Below are 26,334 nucleotides of genomic sequence, written 5' to 3'. Positions count from 1 at the left end.
TTTTCAAAATAAAAGTCAAAATCCATTCATTCGTTTTTTAAATGTGTGTGTGTTTGTGTGTGTGTGTGTAGCCTAGGCCCCTGCCAGTCTAAACTGAATTACATACAGTATTACCAAAGATCCTTGATTACTAGCTCTGCTTTAACCCTCTCTGGTATTGTATAGCCTACCCATGTCTTAACTTATATGGACTCAAAAGTTAATGTAAAAGTTAATAGCCTTGAAAAGAGAAGGATGACACTGGTATTGTGCCCATTGAAGATTTTCAATATCTGGATCTTTTACGTTTCAATATCTGGATCTTTGAATAAAGATAATTGCATCTCATATATATATATATATATATATATATGTTGCAATATGCAATATATAGATATTTTTCTTTTTCTTTTTTTTTTCATAAAGGACTTCATGCCCTCAGATTTTATTTTGGCTTGCACAACACCCCTACATTCTGGAATGTCATCATAACCGCTATATTTAATGTATTTGTTATACTGAATGTATATTAATCTTAACATTACATTAGCAAAGTGAGTATGCAAAATGTGTGTGTGTATATACACACCAGAAGACTTTGACAAGATTTGGTTTTACTCAAAAGACTACAATCTTTCCCAAATCTTGTCAAATAAAACCAAATCTTGTGGTGTAAGGATGGCTTTTAACATAGTAACATTAAACATTTGTCAGAGACTTTCTAGAGGTGACTTGTATTTTGATGCTGTTTGCTGTCAGATCACCCACTACTGTCATATATTGTAGCAAACTCCAATTACTTTCATGTAGCCAAATGTGTCATTTGTATTAAAAATGAAACATGCTGCTAACATTATGTGTAGATGTCTCACAGCCCTAAAGTATCAGACTACAGACAAAAATATGATTTGTCTTTCACTTTGATATAATGTGGAGAAATTGGGCATTATGTAAACTACATAAACTTACAGATTAAAATAACAAATGGAACCGAATATGAGGTGATTCTCCTTTATTAGGCATGTAAACACTGCAAAAGTTCATCTTCACACTGTTGTAGTAAAGAGGCAAAAGAAATACATAGTATTTTACATAGTACCAGATTATATGGTAAATTATCTATGCACAATTCATTAAATAAATAAATTATGATTGCTAGTCTGCAGCTATCTGAGGTGCTGAATTGATTAGCATGCATTCTCTTCAAATTAAAATTGTGTGGTGACTTCCTGTTGAATACTGAGGCCATCATTAGCCTACAATACCACGAATCCCCTAATCATTAAAAGATTTTAAAATCAATAGGCCTATTTTTAAATTTTCACTTACACCACCTTGACATTTGACAGTCTTTGTTTTTCTTCCTAATTCCCTTTATCTCAAATTGTACTAATTGACATTTAAAACAGTAGTAGTCTTGATGTAATACAAGAAAATAACTATTCTTCAAAAAGGAACAATGACAAAACTACAATACAATTCCACACAAGATTGCTTTTGACATCAAAAATTGTTTGACTCATAAAAAGGATGCCTCTAATCAATACTAAACACTGCTCCACATATGAACTGGCCACAGCCAGATAATCATGTAAACAGAATGTGTGGATGTGGATAAGACATGACCTATTCTATTGGCCTATGATGATGTGAGTTTAAATAATACGTTTCACTGATGCTGCACACATAAAGTTCAGACTAAGTTCAGACTAATTAATTAAACAGTGTTGGTGTCTAACTACCATAACTGCAGCCTCAACATCTACTGTAGGTATCTTGCTAATGCTATCTGTCCATCCACCTGAAAACATCACGAGAGTTACTGTAAGGCACAGGAGCCGCTGGGCAGGAAGTCCTGAACATAAATGGCCACTGCCTTGGTAAGGTATGTCATGGTGCCGTAGAGGCCACTAGGGGCACTGTCGTACAAGAGCCTGCAGATGCCAGTGGACCGGTCTTTGTCCAGAATACTATCCTCAGCACCCAGATCCTTCTGTTGGGCCAAAAATATTTTTGAGTTAACAATATTTGTTTTTATTTATCTTTATTTACTGAGGGAAAATATTTTAGATTTAAGACATACCTGATCCTTATAGAACATATCATTTGCCATGTGCACGATTTTCTCCACGTGGATGATGCTGCCAATGCTGTTGATGTCCACATCTGCAAGCATCGTGAGCACCAGAATCCCCTCCACCAGCAGCTGGCGATATTCAGGCTGGGGAACGCGGTTTAGCACTGTCTCTACATGCACTGCAAACTTGATCTCCCCTGGGGTCATCTTCAGACACAGAGGGTAGGGATGGAAGAAATGCAAGGAAATTAAAGTTGTATGAGACAAGGATGCCAGTGGTATGATTAAGAGCTGTGCAAGAGGGAAATAGCAACACCTTTATGTTGCGGTGTTTCTATTGGGTTTTTACCTCTCTTGTGGTTGATGATGGAAGCACAAATCCCTCAATGGAGAGTCCATGGCACTGAGGAAAAAGCAAAGAGAGTAACTAACATTTCGAGAACAGGGAAGGTTCATATCCCATCATCTGTACTCTCTTTGAAGGCACACATAGGGCTCTAATTTAAATGGTAGGCAAAGTGCAACGTCTTATTAACAAGTAAAGTTCTCTTGCATGAACCTGTGGGAGCATTGAGCTGGCCTATTGATGTTTGAAGTTAAGGTCTCGCCCATGGTGTTAAATTAGCGATTTTATTTCGCCTAGTCATTAAATTAGCTTTAGTTAGACTTTGCACTGTGCCAATTATTCAAATCAGGGCCCATCATCTCATCCTGCTGACCTTCTGTAGAATCTTCCAGACTTTCTGATAGAAGCCCACAGGCACTCTGTTCAGGGCTCCATCCAGCCTCCTCCTGCGTAGCCACTGACCCTGACGACTGTCTTTTCCTGGATGAGCAACAGTTGCCCCATCTAACGACTCAATGGACGGAAACCGGCACCTCTACAAAGCAAATATATCAATGACGTGCCTATATCATGACATGCACAGAAGAATGTTATAAGTTGTATCCCAATACTACTAAATTCCAGTGCTGTGTAAACTGACACTAATGGGTTTTTGAAGGTGTTCCTCTTACCACGGATTCCACATGCTCAACATCCAAAGTGTGTGTGTGTTGACCCTGCGGGTGAGAAACACAGATATGAAAATGATAATATGATAAGGATTTCTTTTAGAGGAAAGATACATTTGAAGGGAACACCAGTGATTTTTATGAACAAATAATATGACATACAGTAAATTAAATAAAATTAAACCGCTTCTTTTTTCAGCACCAGTCAGTACCAGTAAGGTAGATTTATAACTCCAATACTTGGCATGCTTTTTTCATATTTTATGCCATCAGTGATGAAAAATAGTTTGCTGCTCTGTCACAACTAAACTCCCGATAGATACAATTACACATTCCAGAATGACAAAGGCTGCCATAATCGCAATTATGATCCAGAATGAAAAAGGCTGCCATAATTGCAATTATGATCCAGAATGAAAATTAACTGCCATGATCATGCATCATCCCTCTGATTAGAACTGGAGAATTAGCACCAGTAGAGCAACACCAACACCATAGTGTCACCTTTGTTTGTTCTGACCATGACAACCTGCGTTCCTCCAACTACAAAGAAAATAATCACATTTCACATCACACTATTTCTTTGTGTATTTGAAATATGTGCTAATAACGTTGCATATACGTCGCTTTTACTTTAAACACTCGTTTTATAAATGTTTACAGTGCTATATCATCTCTATTCCATCTTAAATGTTACATTTTATTTTGTTATTTAATCTTAGTGTACCATATTAATGCTTTCCTAGTGCTCTTATTAACAAACTGACCTGCTGCTTTTTCTCCTCCAAAACATTCCATTCTAATGTTGTCCTTGTGTTAATGTACATCTGTCTACAAAAACTGAAATGAACTTGAGCTTGAACTTGAGATATTATTCAATAAATCCTTCTCCCTGATCCATGGCCCTTTTATTTCAATATAGGATGTTGAGCACCATCAAATGTCCATATGGAAGAAGGTTCTGTACCATCTTTATGTCACTTTTGAGTTTGCTGATGCCCGCTCTCTCACTCTTTGTAGCTCCCACGTTGCCAACTTCATGGATAGAAATAGCAGGACTAGCACCTGTCTGTACAGAGCGAACTAAATGGGGGGAAAAAATAGTCATACACACAACAGTGAAGTGTATGACTCACTTACTGTATAAGGAGAATAATGATTTTGCACTCATAACTAATATCACACAAAAGCTTCATCATGAAAGTGAAAAAATAGTAGCGTACACCTGTTGCTAAACAATTAAGGTGCACATGCACACAAATCCTAATCATATACTAACCACTCTTCTGCACTCCAAACTCTTTCCCACTCAGAATATGATGGAGCAGGTTCTTCAACTCAGAGGGACTCAGATTCATTAGACTATCTGTGGCCTCCTCACCTAAGGAACACACACACACATGCGCACACACACACACACACACACACACACACACACACACACACACACACACACACACACACACACACACACACACACACACATACAGAATAAGATTTTACATGACACACAAGTGTATGCAATTCTCGACCATCAGGCCAGAGGTGGGACATACGTACCGGAGCAGTTAAGGGACTGCGCCAGCTCAGTGGCCATGACCTGGATGATAAGACCAATACGAAGACGGAACATTTCACTGAACAAGTTCGGCTGTGTTCTCATGTTCATGGCCAGGTACACCATTATTTCCTGTGTTAGAGGGGACACAGTCACACACCACACCACACACACACACACAAACACACACACACACAGAGAGAGAGATCTGTTGATATGGATAAGTCACTTAGAAGCTTGCTCTGGCTCAATAATAACAACATATGAGAATATGTTCACCTGAGTGAGAATGGCGATGGTGATGTTACTTTCACTGGCCTGATCAATAAGCTTGACCAGCTCATCTGGAGGCATGGGCCTGCACACATGCAAAGGTGATACTCAAAATGTTTAGTATATATACACTGTATATACAGCCTAGATTGTACTTTTACATCAATGCACAGATGTTCATTATGTATGACTTATTATGTATGGCCCATGCATTATGCATGTTATTATTCATAATATTCATATGGCGCATTTGCTGTTGACTAAATGCTAGTGAAATGTGAAAATATCGGTTTGCTTTTGATGAATGATTGCACTCCGCTCATTAGTAGTCTAATAAAGGGATACAAAAGGCACGGGAGCAAAGTGGTATTACTTTTTGGTTTGGCTGAAAGTTGGTTTAATCCAAAATGTGATCAAATGTTCAACTGCCAAAATATCAATATTACAGATTTTAAACAGATTCCCAACCGCATCTATCATACTGTCTACTACTCCATTTTTTCAAATCTTTCATATTGTGAAGTCTGTGTAGGGTGAAAATGTCTGATATGTATTTGTTGTGGAGGGTAGGAGATTTGTGGATGTGTTGGGAGGTGGACTAACGCGGAGATGGTCTTCTCTCTGGGCTCTGGTGGTAAGCCCACAGTCAGATGCTTCTGATGTGACAGCAGATCAGAGCAGGCCTGCCCATAGATACAAAACAAAAACAAATTCTTTCATCTCCGGCGAGTCTCGTTAACTACAGTACGTATTGTTTGATAAAGCAATGTAAACGTGCCCATGCATTACTCTCAATTTACAACAATGAATGAAGTCAGTCGGCAAATCTAACCCAGTCAAGCTCCTCCACTTTCTTCCGGAGCATCCCAGAGATCATGCGGATGAGACCCCACATACGCAGGTCACCGGCCTTCTCGTAAAGATCCATGAGCAAGCAGCGAACTGTCGTTCCCTTACCTAGCAGGCGTGTGTCCCAGTCCATCCCTCTAGAGTCGGAAGAAAGGGCCAATGATGAGTGTGTAGACAGGGAAAGAGAGATAAACCATGAAACCATGAAAAAGAATACATTTCTGGTAGTACAAAAAATAATGGTGCCAAAACTGGTTCTTCAGAGCATTACCATGATAGAACAACCTTTTATAGTGCTTCAAAGAACCCTCAAAGCCCTCAATATAGTTCTTTGAAGAACCATTAAAGAAAATGCAAACAGGCATGAAAAAAGTCTTTCTGAAGAACCATTTCCAATGTGAAGAACCTGTGATGAAAAGTGACACTGAGCGGTGATACTAACTTGTCTTTAAAGAGAATATACAAGATGTCTGCCTGATCTTGTAGGTTGCGTGTTTCGGCGAGAAGTCGGACTAGAGCTTCATAGTCGATGTTACCGCTGACATCTCGGGGCAGGTTACTCTCTCCGGTCACTATCACCTCTGGGCCCTGAGGATAGCAAAGGAACAAAGTCACAAAGACAATGGCATATCAATACAGCATAGGGGTGTAAAGGTACACGTATCTGTACCGAACCATTTAGGTACAGTATGTTAGGTTCAATATTCTTATTGTTCAAGGTTCAATTCTAAAATACTTTTCCAGTTCTGCATCAGCAATATTGTCAGTGAATTTTAGGCTTGCAGTACCTAAAGGCTTACCGTACCAAAAATGAACCGAACCGTGACTTCAAAACAAATCAATGCAAATGAACACACACCTGACTCTGAGGTCCAGAAGAATCTCTAAGGTTCAGGGCGGGTTGAGGGGAGCGGAACAGCTTAGTAGGCAAGTACATGTGAATGTCTAGAGTAAAAGGAAGATGCACATTTCACAAGTTACATGTATATCTAATAATCTAAAGTAATTGCAAAACAATGTGGTAACTGTGCGACTACTCAATTAAGTTTACTAAAAGTAACATTTCTGACATCGCAGTTAAAAAAAGTTGAAAACTGATGAGGACTAAACAAGAAGCACAACTCACTTTGAATCTGCAGATCTTTCGCTTTACGCATAAGTGACACCATCTCTCGTGTCTTATTCGCTGCTGCTTTGAAGCGACTCAGGCCGGTCACTCCCCCGGTCACTTGGAGACCTTGCCTGGGAACTGAAGTAGCTAAGAGCTGGTCTAGGTACTGCGCCAGGTCATCCGTCTCTGAGAAAGAGAGATCAAGAGAGAAAGAGAGAGAGATCGAGAGAGAGAGAGATCGAGAGAGAGATAGACGAGGCAAAAGCAAGAAGTATTTAGAATATTGCTGTGGAGATGTTCCTTTAATTTTTGGAAGAATAGATTATTAGATTACTAGAATAGATTACTATATAGATTACATTTTTCCAGAACTGTGCACACATGCTTTTCATTTACAATTTTGTAATGTGCCATGCACTTTGCACCTACATACACAAAAAAATACAAATACATAATCTTGAAAAGTCATGCATAACAATGCCAATTTCTCTATTGTTGAGACAAGTAAAGGATTATTTCATCTTTCCTTAAATCCATTTTGCAGCAATCAAATTTACTCTGCCAGCATGCTTTTAAGAGGATCACATGCAATAAAGCAGCGTAATAACACCACAAAAAGTTGTGGTAACACTTGATTTAGATAGTCTGGCCACAGAGACTTAACAGATCATCTGTTAGGGTTCATGTTCAGTATGTAAAATTGTTGCTGAGCAATAGCTGAACATCACCTTACCCAAATACAACCCATAACCTTAACCATGGCTTTAACACCGGATCAACAGATAGCTTGTTGAATCTAAGCACCTGTAGATAGTCAGACTATTCAAGTAAAGTGTAATCAAAGTAGCAGTCAGGCTATTCTATTGCAGTCACAATGATGGTAGGGTAGATCTGTACTTAGCCAGGGTACGTGATTAAAAGGGTCAGGGATATGAGAGGATCAGTGATTAACTAGACATGAAGATGACAGTTAGACAAAGCAGTGGAAATGGTCTTTGAAGAGTCATTAGTCATTTAATTAAGTCACTTAATTTAATTAATTAATCAGTGACACTTTAGTTTTCACTATTAAGACTCAAACCACTCAAAAAAGTGTTTTGTGTCAGTTTGAGTTAAAGATGCAATTCAGAAGAAACATTGCAACAACTATAAAAAAAATAATATGATAAGGTTCTGTAACAGGGTCCTGTACAGAGCTGATCGTTGTGGAATGACATGGTTCTCTGTGAACTCTAATACCTGTTACCTGAAACTGCCGTCAGGAACATCAGCCTTCTTATTTTTCTTCAAATGAAACATGGTGAATAAAGTGGTGTGTTTTTAGACAAACATGAGCATGAATGGAACTTTACTGTACCAATGGCTGATGCTTCTGCATCCCCTCTCCACCCTTACCATCATTAAATTCGAGCTCATGCATGGGCCGCTCAAAGCAGTCATTGTCTTCCTCCTCTTCATAATCATCATCATCATCATCCCAGGCCATGCAGCTGCCCCGATTCTTACCACTGTCCATGAAACTCAAGTGCGCAAAACAGGAAGTGGTCAGGAACTCTGACAACTTCCCCGTCTGTATTCTACCAGGGGGGAGGGGAAAAGTGTGATTAGGGGCAGTGGTGAAATAAGTGTGTGGTTAGTACAACAGAAATGAACAAAACAAAAACACAAAAGAAAATCCGACTGGCATTACAATTCTCATAGTGGGAAATCGTGTTGGTGAGATAAGTGTGTGATTAGTACAACAGAAATGAACAAAACAAAAACACAAAAGAAAATCCGACTGGCATTACAATTCTCATAGTGGGAAATCGTGTTGGTGAGATAAGTGTGTGATTAGTACAACAGAAATTTGCAACAAAAAAGAACCATGTGACATTCCGATTATCACCTTGCTCCTCCATAATAACCATCCTGAAGTTTTTTAAGTGTTGCAAGGACAGCCGGATCCAGGTCAGTATGGTCTTCAGCTGTGAGAGCAAGATAAACACATTGCTCAAAACAGCATCAGGCAAAGACAATCATATCAATGTGGGAAACTGACATTTCAATGAAAGATGGTACTACTTTATGTTTCATGGATTCAAACTAATTCAAGTAAAGCAAAGGTTTGATAAGGAGGAAGCCTATATGAACCTACTGAGCATAGTCTGAGAGATGGGGAAAGTGACCATGGGTCGACCAGTCATCCTCCAGCGTGAAGACAAGTAGGATAGGTCAGTGCGTAGCATATCCACAATCATTCTGTTGTCCAAAGCAAGGTAAAACTGCTGATGGTCAATAAACTGCAAAGAGAGAGAGGAGGTGTATATAAAAATGTGGCTGGCTACAACTCTAGTCTAGTCAAGTTTACATAGTGAATATTATGCATTCCTAGAATATTATTGAATAGTATGCATTCCTTGAATATTATTGAATATTATGCATTCCTCGGCATGCCCACAGAACACTTCAGAAAGTTTATAGTTAACAAAAAGTTTACTTTTCCATATCAATTTCCAAATCATGGCAAAATAACTGAAATGATAACATCCATGGCATCTGAAAATCAACCATGGCAACATAAAGTATAAAGTTTATAATGGGCCTGAGGCACATGATTATATATAAAACTGACGGTCCCCCAGACAAATGTTCTGTGTGACTATCATGGTGTAGCATTAAATGGAACCTCCTTGTTCTCATGCCATCATGTACCTGAGGAGTGAAGGCAAAGATGGTGTTCCGGACAATGTACAGTTTGGACGTTCCCAGTACTCCCATCCTCCGATAGGGTCTTCCCGTTAGGCCCAGTCTGTGGTTCCGCCCTGTGGAGTAGGAGAGGACAACACACTACAGTGACCAAAACAGTCTATGATACCAGCAGAAGAGAATAAAATATAATCACAAATGACATAAATGACACTATGTATTCTGATTTCACAGATTGTGTGTGGATTCACAAACAGCCTCACAGATGACCTTCTCTGAATTTCTTAAATTGTGAATTATTTCTAAAAATTGTTGTCAGTTGTGCAAGCTGTTAAGCAGCAATCACACTGGAAATGTGGAGGTTGCAATGCACAAAAAGTCATATCTGGTTGCATTTGCAGTGTGATTGACCGAATTGATAAGCTTTGATTGGTCAAAATGTTTCACCCAAGTACCATTGTTGAGCATTGTGTTACAGCCCAAGTTTAAACCAAAAGTAGCCGTGGCAACTGGCAAAAGGGCAGAGATGTAGACTTTAAGCCTAGTTTACGCTCCCTTTTCATATAAAAGTGACTATGTCCGTTTCATACATTGATCCGTTCTGTCCGTATTCATAAGCTTGAAGTGAACAGAGTCAAATTATGGACTAAATCAACACGGAGAACAGAGGGAGGCTCCATCTGAATCCGTATCCGTATTTAGAATTCAGCATAAATGAGGCTTTAGGTGTCCCAGAAGGGTACCTCCTAGAGTGTGCTCCTATTCAGTCTTTATGGCTTGTCTTTATTTATTTCTTCTTTATTCTTTCATTCCTAGTCTTTATTCTTTCATTCCTAGTCTTTATTCTTTCATTCCTAGTCTTTATTCCTTCCCTTCCAAGTCTTTACTGCTTCCCTTCCCTTCCAATGTGTTGGGCAAAAAAAATATTTTGGGTGAACCACCGCTTACCGAGTCTGGCATAAATGTGACTAAGCACCCGGGAGGGCTGTACTCGGATGGGGTGGATGTCTGCCACGGTCTCCACTTCAATCCCGTTTTTTATCAGCAGCTGCTTGATCTCCTCTGTCTCGGCCAAAACCGAGACTAAGAAAGTAGAAGCACAGAAAATGTAAATTAAAATTAAAATCTTAATTAATTAAAATTAAAAACATAAATCTAATTCAATAAGCAATAGGTATATGGAACCAATACAGTGAGATTTGTATCAGGTTTCACAGATTTATAACTTGCAAGATTTCAAGAATTACTTTTTAAAAGTCAAAAACTGTTTAAACTGCAATGCTGCCCCATAACTGGATTGCATAAATTGCCTTTGTAAATTCACAAAATGGTGAATGATCCTATTCATCAAAATGGTGAATGATCTTTTTCACTTCTATGAAGTAGCCTGGTTTGAGCTATGTAGTCTTGCAAATTATGTATTAGGTAATCTTAAGAATGCTAAATATCAACCAGGGTTAAAAAAAAAGTTTTGAAAAGTCTATTAAATTGGCAAACCTTGTACAACTACATCAGGCTTTGGGATAGTGGAAAAGCGCCGGTTCAGAGGATCAATCTCTCCGGGAGCCAAAAAACCCTGCACCAAAAACAAAAGGCTGCTTTAGCACTCGTAGAAAGGCAAATCAGAGATTTACATCTGTTCACAGATCAGATTAAGGCAAGACGGGTCATATCATATCTCAAAAGAACAGAACCGCAAAACACTTGAGAAGAAGAAAAAGAAATACACAAAACATTAATACCTCACCTCGGCCAAGAGGCTCCCCAAAACATACAGAGACTGGCCCCATCTCAGAGGGCACTTGCCCATAGGTACCCTCTCCACGGTGTGGGGGTTGACATACTCCTCATCCACCTGGTCAAACACACATTCATTTACATGAACTCAGAAAGTGTTAAATCAGAAATGGACTAACCACTTAGAAGAACAACGGATTTTCTCACTTTATCTGCCGGGACGCTGTAGAGTTCTGGTACCAGACGAATCCCATCCTTCTGCTTGATAAGAATGCCATCTAGAGCTTCCCTGTACTCTTGCACCTGATACGGATCAGTGATCAGCCAATTAGAATATAATGCTAGTAGTAGTACACAGATTCAAGCAAAACTTGTTTATACATTTACATTACATTTTTACTCTGGACATCTTCCTTTAACGTCTCCAACATGTTTACTTTAGTAAGCTGAGCTGAATATGAATGTTTACATTAGATTTTTGGATGATACAGAGTGTATATTTTCATTTGGGACCAAAACAATGTTAATCAGAGTAGTTTTAAGTTACAGTTGTGCTCAAAAGTTTACAAAACCTTTAAGGACACCAATTTTCTTTGTGAATGAATAATGTACCGTAAATAAATAAATGTTCCTCCACTTTTTTAGTCAACTTTAGCATTGTGTTTGTACAGGGTATGTAAACTTATGAGCATAACTGTATACGCATATGCAACCAAATAGCATAGGTGAAACATACTTCAGCTTGTCTACAGGGACTTTCTCCACACACACACACATACACACACACACACACACACAGCCAACCTGCTCTGGGCTGTTGATGAAAATCCCATCCAGGATAAGGTAAGTCCAGAAGAGAGGCCACTCACACTCAATATTCTCAAACAACTTCAGCTCAGCAGACTCATAATATAGTCGGGTTGGATCCTGCCAGTATGGGGAGATGGAAAAAGAAGTTTGTGCGATTGCCAGTGGAAGAGAGCTGGAGTTGATACCTCACAAGAGGTCCTTACAAACCTCACAACCTCACACTTCTCACCTCTTTGGGGGTTTTGTGGCCATCCCTGAGGAATCTGCAACAACCATAGCGTCCCTGTAAAGAGGGAAAGATAATTATTACAGGAATAAGGAATTCTGTTCATAAGGCTTTAAACTTGTAAATACAGTCTGATATAGACCCTTTCAACGGTATAAACAAACAAACCTAAGGCATTTCCAGTGGCACAGAAAACAACATTGAGCTAATGGTAACTTGGGGACATACAAAAATGTCAAAATGTCAAAACATTTTGTAAAGCGTTATGCTAACGTCCGATTCATTTTCATTTCAAAGTATCTGCATTGGTTTTGAACGTTTCATCCAGAAACCCTCTAGGAACAGATTGAAAGTGTTTATCAGAAGGACCTGCAGCTTGGAGATGATCTCCTCTTTGGTGAGATTGACTATGCTCATGTCTTCCACTGCAAAAGCAGGATACGAGATGATGGAGAGGACTCCTGCATCCACCTCCTTGGAGGTCGAGGCCCGGGGTAGCATGGAATTAAGGATGGACTGTGAAGGACAAAAAACAAATCTGATTAACTACCAGCGTTCTTCATATGCCCCCTTGGGCTGCATTAGGTCACTTCAGTATATCAATGATGCACATGAGGTATAGGGAACTTATTAGGACTTTTCATTATTTAATAAAAGAATACTTTACGCTGGTCTTACCTGGCAATGCTGAATGTCATCTGATAATGCATGGACAACAGACCCTGGTCCTCCTTTGGCACCAAACAGATTTAGCTCATCTAGTGCCTCCAGTGCAGCCTGTCACCAGAATTCAGAGAGCTTTATTCATCACATAGAAATACAATAAAGCTATCCATAAATGTATTCATTCAGGGCTTCATATCTTACTGTTCTAGCAACATTCTCAAAACCACAACAACAACTTTATTCACTGCAGGGATATATTTGACCAAAGAAGTACAAACAGACACTTTTTAGTGTTTCCATGCTGGTTAAGCAAGAACTAGGAATTATTATTCCCACGGGCTCAGGCCTACATCAGACCCTGTACAGATCAACTTTTTGGGAAATTATCTTATTTGAAGATAGACATCTTTATCTTCTCTGTGCGTGCAGTAACCTAGTCTGACACTGTTAGCCTACTTTAGCATAATTCACTCTAAGTGGGTTAGACTGATAGCTGATTTAGCCTGTAGCTAAAAGGGAGTTATAGGCTTTCAATTCCAGTGAATTATGCTAGGCTAGGCTGGTGTGATCAGACTGGGTTATTGCAGAGAGGAGGGAATGCATCCTCCTATCTATCTCTGGGGTATTCGGCTAATGAGCTTATTTCCCAAAAAGTTGTAAAAGTTGCCCAAAAAAGGTGTAGTGTGTTCCTTTAAAGCCTTCGGCTGCTGCTCACCCATGGATCGAAGCAGCCAATCTGAGAACTGTACACTAGAGTAATCATACTGAGGTTAAATAAGGTCAGATAGCCCGAGGGGTGCTCCACCAGAGCATGGATCATAACATGCCATCCTAAGTTACATTCTCAGCTGCTCAGTGGAAGGGCAAGCCACTGGGACAGAGTGATCATGTCCAGGCTAAATCCAAATGTCATTTACTCCATGGTAGTTTACTTGCTCTCACGCCTTTACTCTGTATAGGGTGTGTTGCTGACTTAAGTAGTCAGAGAACTATATATTCTATACAGCTCAATAAAAATACATACCAATAAACCTAGTTTACCTCTTCTGAGCTGTGCTCAGCACCGTCGTTTCCTGGGTACTAAACCAAGGTTTATACATTGATTTTGCAAAATTTGATGTTAATGAAGTTAATAGCCTACACAGGGGCAGGCTATACATGGGAATGCATTTCTTTTTTTCCATTCTTTTTTATGATTAAAACACTTGATTCTGATTCATTAGACTATCGGGCACTTCAGTTAATACACAGCTTTTTTATTTGCATAAAACACTGTCATGCAGCATGATGCGGCTAAATTTGTGGTAGCTTTGACAATGAGTGTTGCACTTACTTTGGCCATGCCAATAGAGCTAGCATTGAGCTCTGGGATACCCTGGTTGGTCTTGTCGCCTCTCTCCCACATACCATAATCCTGTTGGAGAGATAAAAATATATCTTTGTATATAAATATTATCTTTTTATAATATACAAAGATACTATTTTTCAGCTTTCATCATGGATGATCACATAACTCAGAAGAAGAAGAATAGAACAAATGACAATCTGAGTCAAAAATAAAAAAAAAAATGCACAAAATACTCTTCTGTCTACTCACAGCCACTTTGTATGCAGTTTCAATGTAGAACATAAGGTTCTGGATTACATCCACTTCATCTTGTGTGTAGACAATGATGAGTCCTGTGAAACACAGCACAAAAGAGAAATAAACGGACATTGTCTAAATGTGTTTGTATTTTGTCGGCACTGGTGTTCATATACTCTTAAAACGAATGTATTCAAAACAACACAACTTGCGTTGTTTTTAACACATCTCTGTGTCCAGATAAGGACAACACATTAGTTTTAAGTGTGTACTTTTGAATCTTCAAAGTAGTATGACAAATGGCAAATCACATTTGTATTCTACCCGTTATGTTATGAAACTGAGTCATCCCCATTTCCACAATTACAAAATATATTTGGCATGCACATATATTTTCCCAATCAGTACATTTATTGCATACATTTATGGTCTAGCATATGTCCAAAGGCAATATATTTTACATTACATAACATTAAACGAAACAAAAAAGAAATTGAAAAATGAAATATAGGCTACTACTTGCAAGGTATTCAACCCCCTGGGCTTTTGGGTTCCAGATTAAGGAAGATGACAAACTACTAAGAAATGATCCGGAGGTGCCCTCTAAGGCCTAAGTATAGTTCTGTGGACACACACAGTCTCCACACAGTGCGGATGATTTCGTAAAACCACAAATTTCATCATCCGTATCTTCCGCACAGAGTATCTATGGAGCACCATCATGTTGTGTCTGCAGTAGTGTGCACTGTCTGGGTATGATTGTGTGTTTTTTAAAAGCACTAGCTCAGGGTCAAGAGTAAAAACAAAATGTATTCATTCATTTACCGGTAGCTTTCAAGCAAAGTCATTCACAAAAAGGATGCACATTTTTATTAGCATGTTTGCTCCTTGCTACTTGAGACTCACTCATATAATGAGAGGTCTGTTTATTTCATGCTTGTGTAAATCATGGCTAATTATATCACCAGAAACGGTATTTAAAATAGAATTTAAGTAGAACACTATTTATATAGGAGTAAATGGTTATGAAGGGGCAGAGAGCTATACATTCACAATGGTGTGATGGTTAGGTACGACCTATGTGTGGTCAAAGTAGTGATCCCCTTCTTGATATACAAATCACTCCAATGAAGAGGAAAATGAGGACTGAAGAATCAAGAGGATTCTTAATGCTTAAGCGAGGAAAAGGCACCATGAAAATATTCATGTGTTTTTGATGCACTATCTGTGAAGAAAAAAGCGGAAGTTGCATCAATAGGTTTCGTAGAAAAAAAAAGAAAAAGCTGTCCCTGTCCCCTGTAGATATGAACTAGTGAGAGAAGCTACCAGTAGTCTAGCCATTACTGCAGAAAATCTACAAAGCTAAGTAGCTGGCATTGGGGTGCAGGTGTCCACAATCCTGAGGGCTAAACTAGACTCTGGTGCAGGATGACAAAAAGCCATCAGAAAACAAAGCATATATGGAGGGTGCTTAAAGCTGCTGGCAAGATTTTTTTGATCATATTCACTGAAACCGACACTATGCTCCGACATAACAATATAAATCAGACGGTTTTAGAAAAAAAACCGCACTTCTACCTCTACCTAGAGCCTGTTATTTGTTTTGCAAAAATCCACAACTCCCGGTTCTTCTGGTCCAATCAGAGCAGGGCTGTGTGAGATCTGACTGTCAATCACAGTTTGGTGCGCACTGACGAGCACAAACTCGATGAGACTTTCCAACTGTAGCTTTAAGGTATGGATAACATTTTTATGGTCATACAAGACCAAAAATATCCTTTACAATATACTACAGCATAACTGTTCATGATGAAAACACAGACTGGGAAAATATGCACAAGCAAGTGTGTTTTGTAAACTAGACAACGATGATGGTCATGATTTTCAGAAGGGTTGAACACGTTTGCAAGTAGCTTAAGCTACACATCCATACCAACCTGAGGCAGTCATTTGTGCCAGGAAGAGCATGAAGAGAGAAGTGGCATCCACCTGGAGGTGGCCCCACTCCGAGTCCCCCACCACTGTGGCACACGTGTGGGTGTTGTACTTGGCATGCAGGGAGTCCTTGGTGCTCTTGCTATATTTGAACTTCTCCACTTTATCCAACTAAGCAGACACACATTTCAAAAAGGTATCTAAGAAGATCTACATAAGAAAAATAATATGATCTCCACAGGAGCAATTGCACAGAAATAGAGCTGATGTACAGCCAACTCACCTGCCTCATGATACATTGCAGTACTCCCCTCATTAGTTTAACCACACTCTAGAAAGAGACAGGGTGCAAGAAAAAAATATTATTTTTGAAAAATAAGACACTTTACACTTTTTTTTTTGCAGTTGTCAAAGAATAAAGTTCTGTATTCTAAATGATGCATGACTGCCCTTTTGACTGCTTTTAATAGAAGGTCACGAACATAGACAGAGATATTTACCAGACAACCAAACATACCCAGTTCAACTTTGCCCTTTCCCTCTACTCCTCAACCTAATTAGGACAGAGTAACTTGAGACTCCTGGTGCCCACACTGTCTCTGCCTCTGTCTAACCAGAGCTATAACACTTACATACAAACACCTTCATACTGTACATACCATTAATTACCAACATCATTGACTGATATTGTCAAGCCTCTTCATTTCAAGAGACGGACTGATACGACATGGATTAAAGAGCTCAGAGCTCTGCATGTTAAATAATTCACAGATAAAATACTATTCGGTATTTAATAGACAACAAAATCTAGTAATCAGTAAGTTTAATGCAACAATAAATGTTTGGCTTCTTGGCAAGGATTTGTGGTTCCACTGTATTTGAAAATGATCCCATGTTAAAGCTGCAGTTGGCAAGATTTTTTTGATCATATTCACTGAAACGACACTATGCTCCGACAGAACAACATAAATCAGCCGGTTTTAGAAAAAACCCTGCACTTCTACCTCCACCAAGCCTGTTATTCGTTTTGCAAAAATCCACAGCTCCCGGTTCTTCTGGTCCAATCAGAGCAGGGCTGTGTGAGATCTGTATAAGTATATAAGTATATATACTCTTTTGATCCCGTGAGGGAAATTTGGTCTCTGCATTTATCCCAATCCTTGAATTAGTGAAACACACTCAGCACACAGTGAACACACAGTGAGGTAAAGCACATACTAATCCCGGCGCAGTGAGCTGCCTGCAACAACAGCGGCGCTCGGGGAGCAGTGAGGGGTTAGGTGCCTTGCTCAAGGGCACTTCAGCCGTGCCTACTGGTCGGGGTTGGAACCGGCAACCCTCCGGTTACAAGTCCGAAGCGCTAACCAGTAGGCCACGGCTGCCCCAAAATTCAAAAAGATCTGACTGTCAATCACAGTCTGTTGCGCACTGACGAGCACAAACTCGATGAGAGGGTGCTCGTGGTAGTGGGGGAGGGACATGAGAGTTGTAAACATTCAAAATTTTGGCTAAGTCCCCTCAATCTGTCAGACTTGCCAACTGCAGCTTTAACAGCCACAGAATGAGAGCAAGGCATCCTCTGTAGGACATGTTCTGTGGTAGGCCCTCACACACATATTCAGTCTGGTGACAGCAGGTTTCCCTTTCAGTCAGAATTTGTAAAGCGGCCTATCAAGATCAGCTTACCCTAGACTCTCACTGAGGCTTCAAAAAACTACAGCTTAGTGCAGAGCAGCTTAAACTGAGATAATTATGAATCTGCATGCAAACAATGCAATGTCAATATCTGGAGTAATGTTACTGACTTATTTATTTGATTTTACCCTGTTTGGGCTGATGTTGGGAAAAGTGTAATTCATTATTCAAAATAAACATAACATAAACAACATTCATAAGACATTTACTCTCTCAAGTTTTAATAGGTGAGCTGGCAGCAGTTTAGTTTCTGACCACTACATGTGTAAAAATGTGTGTGCTCACCTGCTCCAGTTCGTAGGCCTTGGCTTTGTCCTCATCGCGGTCAGCATTCTTGCGGTACGCCAAGCTCAGGGCCCACACAGACACGATGCTATAGACGTTATCCCGGACCCAGGCATGTGGCTGATCTCCACTAGCTGGTAGCAGCCCTGTCACAGGGTCCTGATCACAACATAACAATAAAATAAGGCTGTGATACAGACACCTGTATACAGACATCGATGTAAGCATTTGATGTAGACCTTCATATGAGAAAAAAAAGACATTAGCTAACTAAGTTGCCAACAGACAACAACTCTTGCAAATACCAACAGCAGCAAAAACACAAATAAAGATATTTTTGTAACTTAACACCATCATGCTGGTTTCCACTCAAGTATTTTTGTGGCATAATGCTATCACTATGCATAGGGCTTTGCCGACAGATAATGCTAAGCTGGTTTTAGACCATTTGGTGAACAGCCTTGGAATCAGATCATTAATCAAAATATTGGCTAAATATAACATCTGATTCTAGTTACAAAAACATTCTTTTAAAGTATTTAAAACATTACAAATATCCTTACTACACATGGACGTTATACTTTCTGAAGCCAGGGTTCTCTTCCTGCCTCTCATTATTTCTATGCAATGCTGGATAACCATCTCTTCGTTCCTACCATTCACTAAACCAGCTGACTTCTCCCATTCTAAACCAGATGATTTTACATGATTTTAGCACAAATGTTCACTCCTTTTTAGTACACAGGTAGAACCAAAATAGCATAGTGCTTTCAATTTCTGATGATAGATGCCACCTCTGTTTCTTGGTACGAGGCTGTGTTTATTTTTCGTGACATTCCATTTGGAAAATACACTTGAAAACTTGAAATACACTGGTGGTGAAAAAAATGTATGCTGACCACCTAGCAGATAGAAATATCTGCTTGGCAGGCAACAGTTAAGAAAAAAACATTTAGGCAGACTGAATCTATAATTTAACACGAAAAACTGGCATCCCTCTACAAATTTGGCATGTGACAACACTGACATGGCTTTATTCTATCAGAGATTGGGATCATATCTCTCACTGAACTTGATTTTACCTCAAACCCAAGCATTTCTCTAACTAGATGTACCGCATAGCGGTACAAAATATGACCGCCGCTCAGTCCTGTACATCCGTTCCGCGAAAATAAATCACACTTCAATTTGTCTCCATATTTTACTCCATCCCCCACTCTTGAAACTTTTGTGTATGCTTGTTTGGCATGCCTGAGTGTGTGTGTGCGGCTGCACAGAAAGTACCCTACTGGTGCTGAAAAGGTGAATAGATTGTAGAATAGCCAAAGAAGATGTAGAATTGTTATAAAACCTTTAAAATCTCTAAACAATCACAAGTAGGGCAGTTCATCACAGTTCATCCATTGCAACTGGATTGATGAAAGGTCACTTACACCTGTAGGCTACATTGTATTTGGGAAAAGCAAAAGGTATCAGCATAATGTTATTTATTTATTTATTTTTTATGTATTTTTAAACAAAAACATCTCTGTCAGTTCCATGCCATTTTCAACAGCTATCAAAAACAAAGGTCATTTTTGGATGGATGGATTTTTTGTGAATGTTTCTTCTTCTTACATAAGATTTTAGTCATCTTTAGTTCATGTAATACTTTATTGTCAATGCACAAATTAAGTAACAGTAGTCTGAAACGTTATTGTTAATGCACAAATTAAGTAACAGTAGCCTAGTCTGAAACGAAATGCTGTTTTACATCTAACCAGTGGTGCAAATAACTGACATGTCCAAATGGGCCTTGATGAAATGCGTCGCTAGACTGTTCATACACATTTTAACGGGCCAAAGTTGAAGAGCTTTTGTCCGTTATTGTTAGTGCAAATATAGGCTGATTTATGTTCCCTTGCATTGTTTAACTGAGGTCCATGGCTAGTCTGGCTTTCATCAGACCAAGCTCAATCTTTTAAGAAATCAAAAAATAAATAGCGGGCAGATCAGGCTGGGTTCACCCAGCCTAGTCCATAGGCACCCGATATTGTTTAATTTTCCGATTGAGATATACACGCTCTGGCTATTCTAAATGCAAAAATGCATCAGGGAGTTATGACAAAACGGTAACTAACAAACTAGATCCTAATAGAAAGCTGTTAGCTTCCCTAAGCTAAAGGTAGGATTATAAGGTAGGCCTATTTACAACATAAATTGTCAATAGGCTATGCTGGCGACACAAATAAAATCTCCTTTGGAAACCAATGGCTTACGCCTTACAGTATCAAGCGGACTTAAACTGTCATATCGTGGCGAAAAGTTGTAATAACATTCACGCAGCTCCATGAGTCAAGGAAAGCGCGAATGAAGTAGCCACTTCTAAATGGGACCCACTACACAGTAGCTTAAGGTGTTTTGCTAAAGCAGCCATAATGAAATGAAGGTGTCATTGTTTGGATACTTCACACACACGTGCTTTTTAATTTCACAGACTACAACTACCAAGCTGTAATCAAAGCACATCGATTCCCCTCTCACACCCTGCACGCACTTAAAACAAAATAAACAGGCGTCTCAGTCTCACGCATGTATAGGCAAAACTGTATCAGACCGGTGTAACGTTGGTAAATCTTCCTTTGCACAGAATGATTTTGTAGCACGTGCAATAAATGACAGTCGAAAGATACAAACAGTGCTGCTATACATTTGCTTGGTATAACCGCATTTATAGTTTTCTACAAATGCAATAAATCAAATGCCTCCATCACTCAACCAACGCTAACGGTAACATTACCTAGGTCCTTATTGATATTACAAGATTAACGTACCTGCAGTAAAAACCAAGCATGTCCGATAAACATCCTCAGATTTATTTCGGCTTCAAGAAGAAATGGGAATTACACTTCATGTGAACATCGTCCTATCCTTATTAGATGTTCGCTGCGGTAAATTACAGTCCTTGTATGAAGCGTCCATTGTTTTTTCCAACTCACTTTTAACTTCCAACAAAATTACGTCTCACTGCAACGATGCGCCATCTAGTGGACAAACGACTACTTCTCGCCAATACTGAAAATGCAGCCATGATGATGATGATGAATATTTATTTTGGCTTTCTTTTAATCCTACTGATTTTCATTTTTTACCGGGGGGGGGGCAAATCACAAATGAGTGATTATGAGCCAGGTTGATGTGGGCCCTTGAGACCAACATACCATAAAAGATTCACAGAGAACTGTGTCTGCCCTACCCTCCTTTCGGGGGGTCCAGTCCAGCGGGGGGGCTGCAGATGAAAACGAAAAATGATGGTTCCATGCTATCCATGTGGGGGTACATGCCCACCAAGTTTTGTGTACCCCGGTCTTTCAGTGTCCCGGGAATCCTTGTTGGTGTACGTCACTAAATGTACACATAAATTATTTTATTGTAAGGCCCCCCATGAACGAAAGTACACAAAACTTGGCATGCATTCAGAGGGTGTCATAATGATCCTACACTTTTAATTTCGTGCAGTTTTGACCTTGTCAGCCAGAGATATTGAGATGAAAACACCTAATTTTTTGCTTTTTAATTTTTAACTAGGTGGCGCTATACATGAAATAAGTGGTAATGGGATGGGTTGACATGCCCCCTTAAGATCAACATACAAAAAAAAGGTGGACCTCCTAGGCCCTACGGTTCTCGAGATATTCACAGAAAACTGTCTCCGGCCACCTACAGGCCAGTTGGTGTATAGTAACATAAATTAATTTACTGTGTGGCCCCCCATGAACGGAATTCCACAAAACTTGGCGTGCATACAGAGGGTGTCATAATGATCCTACACTTCCAATTTCGTGCAGTTTTGACTATATTAGGTCACAGATACCTTCAATTACACCACCTCATTTTTACTTTTTTGTGTTTAACTAGGTGGCGCTATACATGAAATGAGTGGTTATGGAATGGGTTGACATGGCCCCTTGAGATCAACATACAAAAAAAAAATGGTCCTCCTAAACCCTACGGTTTTCGAGATATTCACAGAAAACTGTGTCTGCCCTACCCTCCTTTCGGGGGGTCCAATTCAGCGGGGGGGCTACAGATCAAAACGAAAAACGATGGTTCCATGCTATCCATGTGGGGTTACATGTCCACCAAGTTTCGTGTACCCCGGTCTTTCAGTGTCCCGGGAATCATTGACGGAAATTTGGGCATGCGAAAAAGAAAAAAAAAAGAAAAAAAAAAAAAAAATCTGACTAAACCTATATGACCGCCGCTTCGCTGCGCGGCGGTCATAATAAGATCAAGAAAAAGCCTTCCATTGGAGAGTATAGAAGAGCAGCTGCATCGCAGGTAGAAGATCGGTGAAGAAGTACAAGAAATGTGTTGAAGAATTCAAAGACTGCATACAGGACAAGGCAGTATCAGTATCCTGCAATGCTTAGCTGAGGTAGATTCCTCATCCTGTGATGACAAAACTGATTAACCTGACGAGCCTTGTAAAAGCTTAAAAAAAATGGCTGTGCCATTGTTTTGGCCCGTATTCTTTGAGTATTGTACTGCTCAGGGCACATGATGGCTAGGCTAAGATTAACAAGTAAAACCAGGGAAATGTGGTAAACATTTTTGATTACTTTCGGGGACACTACAAAAAGTTGCATATGGGATTCTTTAAACGAGTCAGTAGTTTGAAAACACAACCAAAGCTTGTGAAAGTCAAAGTCAAGGAAGACGTTAAAAACTTCTCTTTTCCCCAGTGTGCAGCTGACTTTTTCACTAAGCCAACCAAGAAGGGTTGATTACTCTTTGAAAAACACGGCCCCAAGCACTTCCCAATCAACTAAGACAGGTGTGTCAGAAGAGACTTCAGCACATGGAACTGCATATAATGAGATAACTGCAAAATAAGTCACTTGTTGGGCAGCATCAACTCTAAATGTTCGGTACCACTGTATGATGAAGGTAGAAAGAGTGAACAATCCAAAGAAGATTGCGGAGTCAATAAAGACTGAACAGTCCAGAATGCACAAGAAAATTGTAGCCTCCCGAGTTCCTGAGTAGAGAACAAATTGCAAACTTCTTCAGCTACCTCACAGCAAATAGACACACTGTTCAATACACACACCGCACCATCCTTCCTGCTGGATAGGAAGATGATGATAATGAAATGAAGCAAGACTCCCAAGAGTCCATTTTCGATAAAAAAAATTCCCCTCTTTGGGGAGCGCTGTGGTGCGACAGGCTACAGCGCCCGTACCATATTTCTGCTAATATTATTGCTGAGCCCTTAACTTATATGTTTAATTTGTCCTTAGAGCAAAAAAAAATTTGAAAATAGTTTACTCTGAAACAAGGCTGAACAATATAATGTGCATTCACATTGATTTCATACGATGACCGTAAACCGCAGGAGTAGACCTTGAATAGATGGCTGTGGAGATTGAAGATATAGTGGGGAGTGTGACACACACTCTGACACACACTCTATCAGTATTTCTCCATTCATTCATTGCAATTTCACCATATCCATTTCAGTTATTTCAGCCAAGAAACGCATTGCTGGAAAAAAACCCCATTCCTAGCAGTTTGTCAAATTGGCCAAAAGAGAAAGAAGCACCTCTTCTTTGGCATTATGGTGATGATGATGATGATGATGGATTACATTTTTAAATAGACCTAAATTTCAAGAATCAAATTCTACATTTTCCCAACAACACTGTATGCTCGTGACAATGATGATACTCAAAAATCATTTCATTTCCACATCACAGATTTAGACAAGACAAAGGAAGTAGTGACAGCCAGGTGGTTCTTGACATTGCATTCATCAAAGTATTTCTATATGTGACCAGACCAAGAAATAATAAGATCTTCCCACGAGCAACATAATTTCCCATGCAAAGCCATCAGTGCTGAGCAACAATCACAGGTAATTTGCTACTTGTTGTATGCAATCATACGGTTGCTATTCACACAGGAGACCTTATCAATTACTGTATGACACTATGTCAAAAGGGGAACAATGAATGTTTCAACTTTAACATTTTGGGTTTGTTCAGAAAGGACACCCAAACAGTAAATAAACACTCAATAAATGGGTCTCGGTCTTCAAAGCATGATGGGTAATATTGAAGTCAGAGAATGTGCACAATCTGGTGTATCGTGTGTCCATTACTGATGTAGAATGTGAGAAAACGGTGCAGAAAAGGTTAATAGCAAGTAAGATTCAGGAGGTTCCATGATGTTGCTGTTTGTACATTTGAGTCATCAAGTGGCCCTATCCCATTGCATTGTTTTGTTTGTGTGATATAGCCTCTCTCTCTCTGTCCCATTGTGTGTGTGTGTGTGTGTGTGTGTGTGTGTGTGTGTGTGTGTGTGTGTGTGTGTGTGTGTGTGCACGCGAATGTCAGGGCCAACTTGCTCTCTAACCATCTGGGACTGGGCCAGGACAGCTGCATGGGGACCTCACTCCCACTCCTGTCATATTGCCTAAACATCCTCTGACAGTGCACCCTCTTCAAAAATATAGGACTGTCAGCATGATTTTCTTGAAACTACAACTGAAAGGCATAAAATACTGCCGTGTAAATACTGCAAAAGCATTTCAAAATGCTAAGAGTCATGTTTGTTCATAATATTGTAAACAAAAAATTATAAACCATTATGGTCGCCCATACTGAGTGGAATAAAGGCCTATATAGCCTGGCAAGAGGCAACCCCAAGCAATTAAGTGGTAAGTTTTCATAGAGGATCAACACATATCATATCACACACACACACACACACACACACAATCCATAGCCTTAATTTGTTTCAGTTTGGCTTAAGTTGTTACAGACTAGCAAGAAATAGGCTATTTTAAGGACGACCTGACATTAACACGTCATAAAGACTAATATTTAGAAAGACTGCAAGAATATAATGAGAACGGACAACGGCTAGTATTTGTAGCAACATGGTTGGGCCAGGTCCATTGCAAAGTCAAAACGTGTGCTATGTCGTGGATGATTGCTTGTTTTAGTTTGTAGCCTACAGTGAGGTGTCCCTACACTGTCATCAATGTATTCATTCGGATCGTCACTGTGGCGTATGGACTTGTGAGGAGGCATACTGACGCATGGAATCAGCTGCTAAATAAAATCTACGCCACTTTATAGCCTAAACATGCAAGCTTACCAATTTGATATGTTAAGGGAGAATATAATTCGCCTCACCTGGTAACGCAGGATGGTTTGCTGAACTATACGGGCATAGTTGTCGAGTTTCACTCCAGAGTTACTGCGACTCCTCATTGTGTCCGTGTAAGATTGTCTATTGTTTTCCAGTTCCAGTAGTTTTTCAAATAGTAAAGTATACCATGTTAGCTTGCTTTGCTAATCAGCTATTGATATTGTCCAATTTTGTTTCTCTGTGACGAAATTGCTTACTTTAATTAATGCAAGCAACGTAACAGTCCTCCTAAATATTGCACAAACTTAAGATTTATCCAAATGCCATTGCGCGCAATTATTTCCAAACTTACAAGACTGACAGGATAGCTTAATCTGCTTGTCGGCTACAAGGAAGCAAAACAAAACAAACAGAAAAGACCAATCTCTAATTAAAGTGATAAACTTAGTCCGATGTCATATCGACGTCACGTTTCGAGGTCGCTGAAACTTAAAATATGCAGTTAGCCTGATTATCTATACAGATGAATTTAAAGAAGAAGTAGCTTAAATATTTTGTTTTTTTATCTTCAAGTTATTCTATGTGCCTGCAAGGACGCTAGGTTCCGCTCTCCTGGGCATAGGCACACGTGTTCCTGGATCGTCTCGGGTGACAAGGCCATATGAATATCGTGGTTATAAACTTCAGCAGTATTGGGCTGTCTTTCTAG

General features: G+C 39.5%; 1 protein-coding gene across 3 annotated transcripts; it reads right to left on the bottom strand.

The window, feature by feature from the left end:
- Positions 1–976: 976 nt before the first annotated feature.
- Positions 977–26,285, bottom strand: phka1a (phosphorylase kinase, alpha 1a (muscle)). 3 transcript variants are annotated; one of them, XM_042069636.1, is made up of 33 exons: positions 25,670–26,285; positions 18,489–18,647; positions 16,792–16,839; positions 16,511–16,679; positions 14,586–14,668; positions 14,322–14,402; positions 13,001–13,099; positions 12,692–12,838; positions 12,326–12,379; positions 12,091–12,213; positions 11,494–11,589; positions 11,297–11,404; positions 11,047–11,125; positions 10,498–10,632; positions 9,556–9,665; positions 8,999–9,143; positions 8,750–8,828; positions 8,257–8,438; positions 6,877–7,047; positions 6,610–6,695; positions 6,193–6,338; positions 5,734–5,887; positions 5,505–5,584; positions 4,908–4,986; positions 4,631–4,760; positions 4,350–4,451; positions 4,038–4,153; positions 3,575–3,613; positions 3,074–3,118; positions 2,776–2,937; positions 2,406–2,459; positions 2,063–2,263; positions 977–1,972 (listed from the first exon to the last, which is right to left on the bottom strand). In XM_042069636.1, the coding sequence occupies exons 1-33, from the start codon at positions 25,745–25,747 to the stop codon at positions 1,799–1,801; spliced, it is 3,714 nt and encodes a 1,237-aa protein (XP_041925570.1). In that variant the 5' UTR covers positions 25,748–26,285; the 3' UTR covers positions 977–1,798. The 3 variants fall into 3 exon arrangements, with proteins under 3 accessions (XP_041925570.1, XP_041925572.1, XP_041925571.1); XM_042069638.1 differs by having other exon boundaries at positions 8,368–8,438; XM_042069637.1 differs by lacking the exon at positions 3,575–3,613 and having other exon boundaries at positions 25,670–26,284.
- Between the last annotated feature and the right edge of the window lie 49 nt (positions 26,286–26,334).

The sequence above is a fragment of the Alosa sapidissima genome, chromosome 18 (genome assembly GCF_018492685.1).
Source record: "Alosa sapidissima isolate fAloSap1 chromosome 18, fAloSap1.pri, whole genome shotgun sequence".
Classification (NCBI taxonomy): Eukaryota; Metazoa; Chordata; class Actinopteri; order Clupeiformes; family Clupeidae; genus Alosa; species Alosa sapidissima.
Note: the sequence above shows the minus strand (reverse complement) of the source record. Positions and strands in the feature narration are given on the sequence as shown.

Bases quoted from the DNA above. Each gene is read 5' to 3' on its own strand.
- phka1a (XM_042069636.1), bottom strand. From the start codon at position 25,747: ATGAGGAGTCGCAGTAACTCTGGAGTGAAACTCGACAACTATGCCCGT. The intron at 14,669-16,510 runs GTTGGTATGGAT...TGTGTTTCACAG, and splicing joins GGCACAAATGACTGCCTCAG to GACTCATCATTGTCTACACA. The intron at 14,403-14,585 runs GTGAGTAGACAG...TCTCTCCAACAG, and splicing joins AAACTGCATACAAAGTGGCT to GATTATGGTATGTGGGAGAG.